Consider the following 12,953-nt stretch of genomic DNA (forward strand, 5'->3'; position numbering starts at 1 on the left):
TATTCTGGCCGGTATTATTTTCTATCCTGGGCATACCTTTGTTTACTACCTTTTCTTGAGGTACCAGGTATCCTACTTATGCTGTTATCTGGCCTTCTGTACCTTGTAATTTCGCCCTGTGTTATCCATTTCATTGGGATTTACATGTACTGTACACTTGGACGCGCTTCATATTCTGACTTCTACTACAGCAGATCAGGGTTTTTTTAGTCGGTGTTGTAAGCATGTAAAAAGGTTCACCCACAGATGGGTGTATTTATGTTGAGGGAGGGAGTGTGTGTGTTTGTGGGTGCTTGTGGACACCTTTGCAGTCGTAGGTGAATTCACAATGGAAAGTTCACCTTGATACACACAGCACAGGTCACTTAGGTCCTGTGAATTCTCCACCCGTTGCTACCATGGTTCGCCATGGCCTGTCTCACCATCATGGAACACTATTGTTTCCCTAGCAAAAAGAATCAAAAACAAAACCTTGCCAGAGTCATTTACTAAGGTCCTACAAGTGGATCCTTGGATTCAACAGCGGGTGACAACGAGTAGTATCGGAGCCAAACACACATAGGATCTTTTTTCTGATTTCTTTATTTGTTAACCATTTTATCAAACGTTTCTTAGAATTTCAAGATTAATCATTCAGGATAAATGACATTACATATATTAAAATATGTACACATTCAATGAGAATGACAGTCCCACAAACACCGCACACATCAGAACTCGATTCACAGTCATATCATTTTCACTATCCATCATTCAAACATTCTTTCACACATCCATACATCACAATCAAAATGGTACATCAGTGCCAATAAATGCAATCAAGATGGACAATATTGCATTAACAAAAGTGAAAGGTGGGGCAGGGAAGGAATGGGAAAGGTCATCTGATACAGATGAGATCCTGCCACCAACAGGAACCACGCCGACGTGCGTTTCGGTGTAAGGCCCTAGTCAGGCCGCACCTTCGTCAGGGCGATGAGGTACCATGGGGTAGGGGACAACAAAACTGCAAATACAAAAATATGTACATGTATAAAAAACAGCAACAATATACATGGTCTCTCACTTTACTTTGTCATTTGTCAACATGTGTTTTGGCTCTGATTACCAAGGTCACTCCAAAAAAGACTATTTCCGTTATTCCTAAGAAAAGTCATTAAAAAACAACAGCTTGAGAAAGGGAACCCAGACATCCACTCATATATTGCATCACAACCTATAGCACATGATTGTTTCATTCATTTACTTTTACGCTGTCCAAAAATCTCATAGGGTGTACATTCACACTTGCATTGACCCAAAGGCTCATGGTATCTCTCTGTTCCTCTACAGGACAGGACGTGTTCAGCTGTGGCATCGCCGGAGCAGTCCACGGGGGTCTGATCGCTGGCTGTGCAGTTCTGAAGCGCATCCTTTACCTGGACCTCTTGCTCATGAAGAAGAGACTGAAGAGGCAGAGTGCCAAGAAGTCTGCTTGATACCCTGAGGAGATGAAGACTGAATTGGCCAATTAGCTGGACAAGGATCTGTACTGTATGAGGCTCTTGAGCTGCTCCAATGTGTCAGCAATTTCACCTCAGACACTTTGCATGCAGCCTCTGAGATATATAATTGTGAAGACTCTTCTCAAGATGGCTGAAGATAAGAATACGTTTCAGCAGTGGTTAAGGATAATGGCAGGGCATGAAATGCTCTTACCCTTGGCACGAAGACACATTGCACCACCCTCTCGTTGGCTCTCAATTGCATAGTTTATAGCCCACGACAACACTGCAAAAATGTCATCACTCTTCTTCTGCTGACCTACTGTGGCCTCTGTCTCTACTCTCTCTCAATCTCTCACCCTCTCTCTCTCTGCCCTCCACGGCGTTGGCTCTTAATTGGACGTGTACCCAAGAGTCTTTGCATATGTAATTCCCTCCAGGTGATATCTGGAAGAATTCTGTGGATGTGCGCAAAGCAAAGACAATTTCAGAACGTCTAATTGAAAAATATTCAACCAGTTCCTCAAAGCATCTTGGGAAATGCTGTTACCATGTGTTAACTGGGCTCCTGCACTTCCGATGAGGCTGTTAGCAAGTGACCCGATATGAAACCTGCAGATGTTAGCTGGGATGGGCGAACCGCAGCCTCGGTGTGCAGGATGTAGTGCCAGCAGCACAAATGAACTGAACAAACTAAGCAAAGAAAGCAGGCCAGTAGATAATCCGTTGTGCTGGATGGATGGGGTGAAAAGTTGCTGGATGGATGGGGTGAGTCCCTTTGGTTCGGTAATTGGTGAGATATTTATTGCACCTGACAAAGTCTGCCGAGTTGAAGTCTATCAGGAACGATAAATACAACACAGTTATGAGTTTTGGTGAAAAACATGCAGATTTTGGTGTTTATTGCATCAAAATCTGCATATTAAAGTAAATACCTGGATTTCCCCCCCCCCATAAGTATTGGCATGCCAACTCATAAGTGTGATATGTGCATTAACAGGAGTTACTATTATGGGCTTGTGACTGACTGACTGGCTCACAACAGCCAGTGACATTTTTGCTCCCCTAACTAAGTTTCCCCTATCTCGGCACAGCAATTCCCATAAATGGTTTACCCCCCATCTTAAAACCCTCCACTTGGAACTTCGTCAACTTGAGCGTAAGTGGAGGAGAGACTACTCCCCTTTAAGTAGAGATGCCTATGTGGCCGCCCGCAATAGGTACAAACTTGCCATCCTCGCAGCAAAAAAAGCCTATGCTTCAGGAAAAATCCTATCTGCCCCCTGCCAGTCCAAAGAAATTTTTAAAATCCTTAATGAATTCACCTCCGACCCTAGGACGCTCCCAACTCAGGCCCCCACACAGGAAGCATGCAATACTCTCAGCACTTTTTTTATTGAAAAAATTGTATTGATTAAGGACACCATTCCAGTCACTTCTCCTGGCGCTGGATCTGTTCCCCCCCCCTGCAACACCTCTTTACTCACACAACTCCCCCTTCTAGACTCTATCTCTCTGGCCACTCTCGCCACCCGCATTAAGGCGGGATCCCCAGACGACTGTTGCCCCCCCTCTATACTCCGGGACATTTGCCATTCTCTACCCGACTGCATTCTCCCCCTGCTAAACTCTTCTCTCTCTTCCGGTACAGTGCCTGGCTCCTTCAAGGAGGCCGTGTTGGTGCCCCTTTTGAAGAAGCCAGGGGCTGACCCCGCCGTCCTGGCGAACTACCGTCCTATCTCTCTTCTACCTTTCTTTTCTAAAATCCTGGAAGCCCACGTCACCACCTGTCTCTCACAGTTTATCGAGAGCTCCAACTTTCTCGAGGCTAACCAGGCCGGCTTCAGACCCGGCCACTCTACGGAGATCGTGATCTTGGCCGTGCTGGACGCCCTGAGAGACGGTGTCGACAAGGGTGCCCCCCAGGCCTTGGTATTATTAGATCTGTCAGCCGCCTTCGACACGGTGGATCATAACATCCTTCTCCACCGTGTCGAGCAGGCTGGCATCCAAGGCCTGGCGTTGGCCTGGGTCAAATCCTTCCTGGCCGGCAGGTCTCAGACCCTCAGCCTGGGCACCTTCAGGGCTCCTAGGGAGCACTCGCCCTGCGGGGTTCCCCAGGGTTCTTCTTTATCCCCTCTTCTTTTCAATCTTTACCTTCGCCCCCTTCTTTTTTCTTTGAGGCAGTGGGACGTCACCGTGTTTAATTACGCGGACGACCTGCAACTCATCTTTTCTCTTAATTCCCCCTCTGCTATCCCCAACTTTCAGGCAGTTATGTCCCACATTCTCCAGTGGATGGGCCACAACCAGCTAAAGTTGAACCCCGGTAAGACGGAGCTCCTCCTTCCCGGTAGGAGCGCCACCTTCTGGGGGCCACAATTCTGGCCGGCGGAACTTGGTCCCTCTCCCACTCCCGTGGTCTCGGTGAAGAGTCTGGGGGTCACAATTGACTCCGCTCTATCCCTTGGGCCGCAGGTGGGGACGGTGGTCTCGTCCTGTATCTACCAGCTGCGCAGGATCAGGAAAGTGGCATACCTCCTTACACCTGACGCCCTCCTGCAGGTCATCATGGCCCTCGTCCTCTCCCGCTTAGATTTTTCAAACGCGATCTATCACGGTCTGCCTAAAACATTGGTGGCTAGACTGCAAGCGGTTCAAAATCAAGCGGCGAGACTGGCCCTAGGGATCCCGAAGTGGCAATCCGCCAGGCCCCTCCTCGCCAAACTCCACTGGCTTCCTGTCACCTCAAGGGCAGCCTTCAAGATCGGCTGCCTCATCTTCAAGTCGTTAGTTGGGCCCTGTCCCGCCTTCGTGAAATCTCTCGTGAGACCCTACTGCCCATCCCGGAACTTGAGATCTTCTCATCTTCACTTCTTGACTGTCCCTCCTTACAAGCTTTGCAGATCTGGAGGCCGGAGATTTGCATACCTGGCCCCCAAGCTCTGGAACTCTTTTCCTCTTCCTCTTAAAACCTCTAACTCTTTGACTCTCTTTCGTAAGTCCTTAAAAACCTGGCTTTTCCCCCAATCTGGTTAGTCCCTCTGTCCTCTCTACTTCCAACCAGCGCCAGGAAACCCATGGTGTCAGTGCGCTCTACAAGCACCCCTTACAATACAATACAATACAATACTACATATATCACAATTGACCTGGCCACTCCTATGTACTGTGTGTCTGGAATACAAGATTTCAATCTAACATTCTGTGTGAACATCTGCATGGGCCCCAGCTGACATTCTGTGTGAACATCTGCATAGGCCCCATCTGACATTCTGTGTGGACACCATCTGACATTCTGTGTGCACCCCATCTGACATTCTGTGTGCACCCCATCTGACATTCTGTGTGAACATCTGCATGGGCCCCATCTGACATTCTGTGTGGACCCCATCTGACATTCTGTGTGCACCCCATCTGACATTCTGTGTGAACATCTGCATGGGCCCCATCTGACATTCTGTGTGGACCCCATCTGACATTATGTGTGCACCCCATCTGACATTCTGTGTGCACCCCATCTGACATTCTTTGTGAACATCTGCATGGGCCCCATCTGACATTCTGTGTGGACCCTATTTGACATTCTGTGTGAACCCCATCTGACATTTTGTGTGAACATCTGCATGGGCCCCATCTGACATTCTGTGTGAACCCCATCTTATATTCTGTGTGAACCCCATCTTATATTCTGTGTGAACCCCATCTTATATTCTGTGTGAACATCTGCATGGGCCCAGTCCGACAATCTGTGTGAAAATCTGCATGGACCCAATCTGACATTCTGAGTGAACATCTGCATGGTCAGATGTTAGTTGCCAAGAGGACATATAACCCAATACTGATGGTGGGCCGAGTCACCGGGGTCTCTTCCACTACCATCTGTGCCACAGTGGGTCTTCCATTACCTATGCTCTCATACCGTTAATGCTGCTGAATTATGCGACCTCCTACCTCAGGGAAATAGGTGTATTCACGCCCCAGCGTGCTTCTGTTAGTTGTACAGTATTCCCCTGATTGTTCTGCAGTCCATTTGTCTGAATGTGTTGTGATGGCTTTTTCTAACCCTGACATGGGACTTTAACCTCTACTGAAGTGTACACTGGGAGATTAAATGAAAGAACTGACAGAAAATTCACAGTCGTGCAGGTTATCCTTGTATCATAGTTTATGTCTGTTGGAATGATGAGCTGTTTTCCTTCCTGTCAAATGAATACACGTGGATTTGTAGGTTGATGTCCCTATTAATTGGTATAGGTACAAACACATCAATAAAGTAATTGTCTTGGATTGCGACTAGTGTGGGACTGTGCTGATGGGAAGCTAAGGCTGAATCTGCTGCACTTCACAGAAGGGCACCTAAGTATCTGTGTTAAATATGTATTTTGTGACTTGCATATGAATTGTCATTATTGGATATTAAGCTAAGAATGAGGATATGTTAAAATGCAGCAGCGGCCCGTTCAGGTAAGAGCGGTGGGGCCAGGTGGATGGGGTGGGGGGGGGAATTCGACAAACGACCACGTGGGGAAATTAAATAAATAATTACATTTCCCTCGTCGTGTCGAGCCCCCCCCCCCCCCCCCCTTCCACCTGGCCCCACCTCTCTCACCTGCACAGGCCGCTGCTGTTAAAATGTCCTGGTCAATGCTCAAAAAATGTATATGTGGATTTCTTTCTATGACAAATCCACTGACTTTTCAAGTTCTGTACGAAGGCAAGGGTGCTAAAGTTCTGTTCCTCATTACAGCCCCTCTATGTACTTGTGATTTACAGTGGTGTATTAAACTATACAAAATGGTTAGAGTCCTGCAGTTTCTGCTTGTAGTCTGTGGTTGTATATTTTCGAATACGCACCTATTCTTCAGTCTCTGGTTACATTATTGAAATACGTTCTTTTATATTGTATGTTGCATCCAAAACAAAGAGATGTTAGTGTTTATTGAAGCACTACAGCACGTGTGTTGCATGTGAGTGCAAATACTGAGATGCGATTTTCCTCGACACAAGCATCAGCTTCCATGACATTACAATTCTCTCATTTGTCTATGTAGATCAGAAAGACACATTGCTCTGCAATTCATGTGCCTAGCCACATAACACCAGTTAATACTATTGCTCTGTGGTTTTGGCTGTTATTTATAATTACAGGCTTTAATCCTTTACAGTTTCCAAAAATATATCTAAATATGTCAGAGATTTCTAAAGAAACTAGTTATTTGTTGTGTTCCTGCTTCAATTTTTTTTATTAAAACTAAAATTAAATTACATTACATACTTGAGTGAGTTAGTAGTTTCATTCATCTTTTTATCCATACAAGATGGAAGATAAAGCTCTTACCCTGCTTGCAGTGATCCACAGACCTGGACACCATTTTTGTTACTGTGAATAGATGAGTTTGTCTGCTCTTTGTTACCTGCCGTTGGAGTAGTACCTTACAGTCGGAGCCGACACGCTTTTCTGTTGTTCTTTGCCTTGTCTTGGGTGATTATCACAGTGGGGGCAGGAACGTTTGCCTGCTTTCCTTTGGTCTTATCCAGGTCGACACCTATTTAGGGTAGGCACCCATGCCTTCTGCGCTTGTCATTGTCCCAGCGCCATCTGGTGGTGAGGGTAGTCCAGCATCTTCATTCATCTGTCGTATCAACAAAGGTATTTAGAAACAGTGGCTTCTTGCAAAGACAATGATACACTATTTTGAGATGGTGATCCAGGATTTTAAGAATCTTACTTAAAACACACAACGAGATTAACCTGTAGAGTGGCTTGTTTGGGCAAAACAAGATGTGTTCCAATTGAAGCTTTCGCAATGGCTAGACAAGGGGGTAGGATTTAGGGATATGATGCTCGGACCCATTTTTAAACAGCGGTCAGGACATTATTACGCCACTGTCTTGGCTCTTCACAGCTGACAGTCATGAACTGGCACAGACCTCAAGAGATGAAAGGTGGAAATGAGAGGGAACCTCGAACCTACTGAGCGAATGCATAAAAGGATCTAAATAAACTGTGCAGTGTTGCCTACCTGTAACATATGCTATGGGTCCATCCAGAAAAAGTGCCTGTCTTTTTGATCCCATATGCCTGCAGATTGTGAGCGTTCTGTAAATTTCATCACATGCCACTAAATTCAATATTACACTTTGGTCCAATGAACCGAACCAGAGCTTTTATTGCTTATGCAAAGACCTCAAAGACACAAATACACTTTATGTATTAGGTGTGTGCCTCTTGAGTTGAGAAGAAAATGGTCACCCAATGTAGGCCTGCCTTTCTGTAGTATCCAATGCTGACTGAGCCCTTAGTATACTGTGCCACTGAGTATGTGTTGTAGAGCGCAATATTACAAGAAGCATAAAAACATGTTAATTATTAAATCCAACTCTTCCTGAATTAATGTCGCTATCGGTGTTTTGTTCAGTCACCTATGAGTTGAGGCCTAACTTAGTTTGGAGCACAGGTTACTCATTCACAAATGTGACGGGGTGCTCTGTCTACCAAATTCTCTGTCTATCCATTCTATTTTGAGTCCGTCAGATTTGAAGCGTTTGCTTAGACTATCCCGCACACCGCAGGCATGGAAAACAAAGAAAATTACTAAGATGCATTAGGACGATTTCCTAATACCTCACAAACAACCTACGAGAGAGGGACGTAGCAGATTTCAAAATAATGCATCTCTTTTTTCCACACTAAGCACATTTATCACTTATTAATTATATGATTAGCTACTTAAAGGTTCACTGACCTTCTATGAAAATACATTTACTGACTGAGCCATCAAATGTTCATGGGAGTATCCGTCCATATATCGAACTGACTGATCCTAGGTGAAACTCGGGCAAAGGTCTGCCTGAGAGCTGAAGAAAGAGCTGAACTTTTCTCTTTTCTCTTTAGTGGGGTTTTTACCAGTGTTTACCAGTTAAACGCAACAAACTTGAATCTCTTTATGTAAATAACATGACAGAATGTAAATGTTTCTAACATAATAGTTCTATGTGTTTTGATATTTTGTGACTAAATATCTGAAATAAATAAACAGAAATTAGGGATTTCCAGCATTTGTCATCAGATGTGCCATTATCTTTCAATACTGGTTGGAGATATAAGGTGTCCTGTACCTGTTCTGGCCTGGCATATTATTCTCTCCCCTAAAGGAACCCCTCTGGTAATAATGGAAGAAGAGGGTTTGGGACTAATGCTTTCCAAGACAAACTTTGTTAAATAATGGAGATCAACCTCTGCTACCCCGCCAGGAATGGTTAGGAGGAATGAACAGATCATCTTTGACTGATCAGGCCTGAGCATAATATATATAATGCCTGGAGATGCTTGCATAAACATTCTGAGGTTTTGGGGGTGCATGGCTAGAATAATTTTGCATTTCAGTGGCATAAACTTGGAATATGTCTTATCATGCTTCTTGTCTTCTCTAGGGCCTTGAGTTATGTATGTATGTATATATATATGAATGTGTATGTATATATATATATATATGAAACAGACGACCCCTCCGACCACATATAAATTCAAACTGCGTTTCCCCCAGGGATCCCAGATCGCCTGGTCAAAAACAAAAGAAGCCGCCACTCCAGTCACTCGATTTGTATGAGGCAAGTTAATTTATTTACAGATCCTCTGCAGCATTATTCACAGTGCAAAACCAACGCGTTTCGTTAGCTCCCCACTAACTTGATCACGGTTGTTACAAACACTGTTTGCTGGATGTATTTTAAAAAGGGAGTCACTCCCACCTCGGTCACATGATTACAACCATGTGTTAACTTTCACAATGGCATTCTGGGAATTGTAGTTTTCAATTCCAATTTATGTAAACGTAATGCATTTCACAGCAACTTAGTGTCTTACATTCCAGTGCCCTCTCCCTGCTATTAATAGTTTTTGCTCTCTTTAACTTTAGATGAGGTGTTACCTCCAAAATTTTTATAAAGTAATTTTCAAATAAAAAAAACATAAAACATTTTATAGAAAGCAGGGTTGTTTTTCCAAGTCTTATTTCATCAGACATGTTTGGTGCCCTCTAGTGGGCTGACATTACTGAGGGTTTAAACAGTTTTGGGAAAGGTATTTGTGAGTCTATATATTTTTATATTGTCCCAGATCCTCAATTATTTGCATTCTGTGCCGTGGATTTATGGAAGGAAAAAGTTATTATGGAGTTCATTTGGAGAAGCACTCTTTGTTTTTCAGATATGTACATAAAGTTCTTCAGACTGATTCAGTCCGTAAGGGGTCATTGTTCGAAAGTTCAAAATGTGGCGTGACTCTTTTTGGCGTAGAAGTTTTTCACAATGTCCACCTCTTTCTGATGGGGCCAACGTTTCCAAGCCCAGAAATTTTAGCAGTCGCCAGTTTCCGTCATGATGTGTCTCCATGTGTTTGGCCACTGTCCCTCTGTCCTTGTTTGTGGTGGCTCTTGTGTGTTCCAAAATTCGCTTTTTCAGCTCACAAACTGTACTTCCTATATATCGTAATTGACAAGGACATTCAATCATATAAACCGTATACTGGCTTTTGCAGGTGATTAGTTCCTTTATCCTCCAGATTTTGCAATTTGCCATCTTGATTTGTTTAGTGGGTTTGGCTATCTCGCAAACTTTGCAATTGTAGCATTTGTTAAACCCAACAGTTTTGAGCCATGATGTCTTTTTCCGGTTCATAAAATGACTATGGATCAGTTGATCTTTCAAGTTTTTTGATCTTCTATATGTGACCACCGGGTGGTCCCCCATCTTTTGGCTGATCGTTGGATCTAGTTTTAGCAATTCCCAATTATTCTTGAGGATTTGGATTACTTGTTTCGATTCCTTACTGTAATCCATTATGAGTCTTATTGGTTCATCCATTGTACACTCTTTAGTTTGTGGCTTGAGACAATCTGTCCTTGATATCTCATTTGCTCTTTCCCAACATTTTTTTGTCAAATTTTTTCCATACTTTCTCTTCCGAAATCTGTTCATTGTTATTGTGCTATGCTTTTCCCATTCTGTTTTTTCACTGCAAATGCGTTTGATGCGGAGAAATTCTCCGTAAGGTATACTTGAGATCAAGGCAGGTTGATGAAAACTTGTAGCTTCCAAGGTGGAGTTTGTAGCTGTTATTTTCCTGTGTAAAGTTGTCTCCACTTTGTTGTTACTTACATATACCTCTGTATCTAGGAAAGATATGCATTCCCTGCTTTTAGTATAAGTAAATTTCAATCCTTTTGTACTGTTGTTCAAAAGTTCAAAGTATTCTTCAAACTCACTCTCGCTTCCGTCCCACACTATAAACAAGTCATCAATGAATCTTTTCCATTGTATAATGTGTCGGGTAAATTTTGAGTTTTGGGGGTTCCAGGCTATCTCCTCCTCCCACCATCCCATGGCTATGCACGCATAGCTTGGGCTGAATGAGAAGCCCATCGCCGCGCCATTACGCTGCCGATAGAGTTGTTCCCCAAAGAAAAAGATGTTGTTAGTTAGCAACAGAGTGATCATTTCATACAACATATCATTATGTTCCTTGTAATGTATGTTGCGTTTTTGAAGAAAGTATTTACAAGCCTCTAAGCCTAAGTCATTGTCAATGTTTGTGTACAATGCGATGACATCCATGGATATCAAAAGATAATTTTCCTGCCATATCAAATCAGATAATGTACACAAAAAATCAGTTGTGTCCTTGAGGTATGATTTCAAATCCTCTACATAGGGTCTCAGAAAGAAATCAATAAAATTACCCATTGGTTCCATCAACGAGCCATTTGCCGATACAATCGGTCTTCCTGGTGGTCTAGTGGGGTCTTTATGGATCTTTGGTAAAAAGTACATAGTGGCTGTACGAGGGAAATCTACTGTGAGATATTTCTTTTCTTCATAGTCAATTAGATTTCTGTTTTCCCACGTTGTGAGTTTTTGATCTAGCTCTCTCTTTATTTGATCCATTGGATTTTTTGATAGTTGTTCATAATACTCGGAGTTGGATAGTTGATTCATCGCTTCCTCCGTGTATAAGTCCTTATCCCAAATAACCACATTGCCCCCTTTGTCCGCCATTTTTATTTCCACGTTTTTGTCATTGATGAGGGTTGTCAATGCTTCTCGTTCTGGTTGGGTTAAATTGTCTTTGAATTTAATTTTAGGAATGTTGTATAATTCCTGTATTACCGCCTCTCGAAAATATCAATTTTATTGCCCGGAGTGAGTTGTGGATAGAATTTGGACTTGGCCTTCATTTTGCTGATCCCGGCTCCTAGTTGTGGTATTGCTGTTTCCAAAGTTATTTCATTTTCTTCCTCTACATCCAGGTTCAGGAGAGCTAAATATCCCTCAGCGTCTTTTACACTCAAATCTGAGGACAAGTTTTGGGGATTTCTAATGATTTGAGGTTTGTTTTTTCTCTCTAAGAAGTGTTTGGCCAGCTTGATTTTCCGAATGTATAAATACAGATCTATCCTCGTTTGTGCCAAATCCATTTTTCTTGTGGGGCAGAAATTAATGCCTCTCTTGAGTAAAGCAGTTTCGGCTGGTGTTATTACCCTTTTAGATAAATTAACCACTTGCAATTCTTCACTCATTTGCCCCTCTTCTGTTTCATGCCCCTCGTTTCTGGTCCACTCTGTTGATTTTGTGCACTTTCTCCTCCTGCCTCTTCTGTTTTTTTGTTGTTGTTGTTGTTGATTTCTTTGTCTGGGTTGCCATGATCTTCCACGACCTCTTCCTCTTCCTCGCATTTGTCTGGGCGCCCCCTGCTCCTGTTCCCACTGTCGTTGTTGGAGCACGAGGCACATATCCCCTAAAAAACGCCTCTGTTCGTCATCCAGGGTTGAATCCTCTTCTGTTTGTTCATTGGATGTGATTGAGGATAGGCTGGAGGATGAGATGGTTTTAGTTTGCATTTGGTTTTTGAAAGGATCATATTTTTCGGGCGAATGTAAAAATTCTTCCTTCTGCATAATCATTTGCGTCTCTTACAAATTTGTTATGCTTCCTCAATCTCACAGTTTCCTCATGTTGCTCTATTTGTTTTTCCAAGTCCTCTTTGAATTTAGTCATTTCTTGATTTAATTTTAATGATTCCAATTCTTTTTCCACTTCCTTAAGTTGTTCCTTTATTTTATCCAAGGCAATTTCAATATGCTTGACTAATATCTTAATCAAGCCCAATGATGAATTTAAGATGAATGCCCCCCATTCCTGTAGTAATTCGTTAGTTACATCCTGTTGACTTGGCATTAACATTATTCTGAGTCCCCTTGGAACCCTTTCTGCTTCCAAATATTTTCGTAGAGCTATGACTTCCCAAGATTTATTGATTTATTTTCTGTTCAGTTTTTTCCAATGTCTTATTTTACTTTTTATGTCATCCTTCGGTGTTTCACTCTGTTTGGTTTGAACTTTCTCCATATTTCCCCTTTTGAACATATTTGTGACATGTTCTTTTCTTTTGGCTTCTCTCTTCTCCAT

General features: G+C 42.9%; 1 protein-coding gene across 1 annotated transcript in view; it reads left to right on the plus strand.

Annotated features, from left to right (window-relative positions):
- The window catches only part of LOC147717052 (all-trans-retinol 13,14-reductase-like), a 210,609-nt gene extending 208,172 nt beyond the window's left edge, over positions 1-2,437 (plus strand). Inside the window, exon 11 of the mRNA XM_086923955.1 lies at positions 1,333-2,437. Coding sequence (XP_086780081.1) covers positions 1,333-1,478 — 146 coding nt within the window. The 3' untranslated portion in view covers positions 1,479-2,437. The remainder of the gene's footprint in view (positions 1-1,332) is intronic.
- The last annotated feature ends 10,516 nt before the right edge of the window (positions 2,438-12,953 follow it).

The sequence above is a fragment of the Lissotriton vulgaris genome, chromosome 5, assembly GCF_964263255.1.
Source record: "Lissotriton vulgaris chromosome 5, aLisVul1.2, whole genome shotgun sequence".
In the NCBI taxonomy this organism is placed as follows: domain Eukaryota; kingdom Metazoa; phylum Chordata; class Amphibia; order Caudata; family Salamandridae; genus Lissotriton; species Lissotriton vulgaris.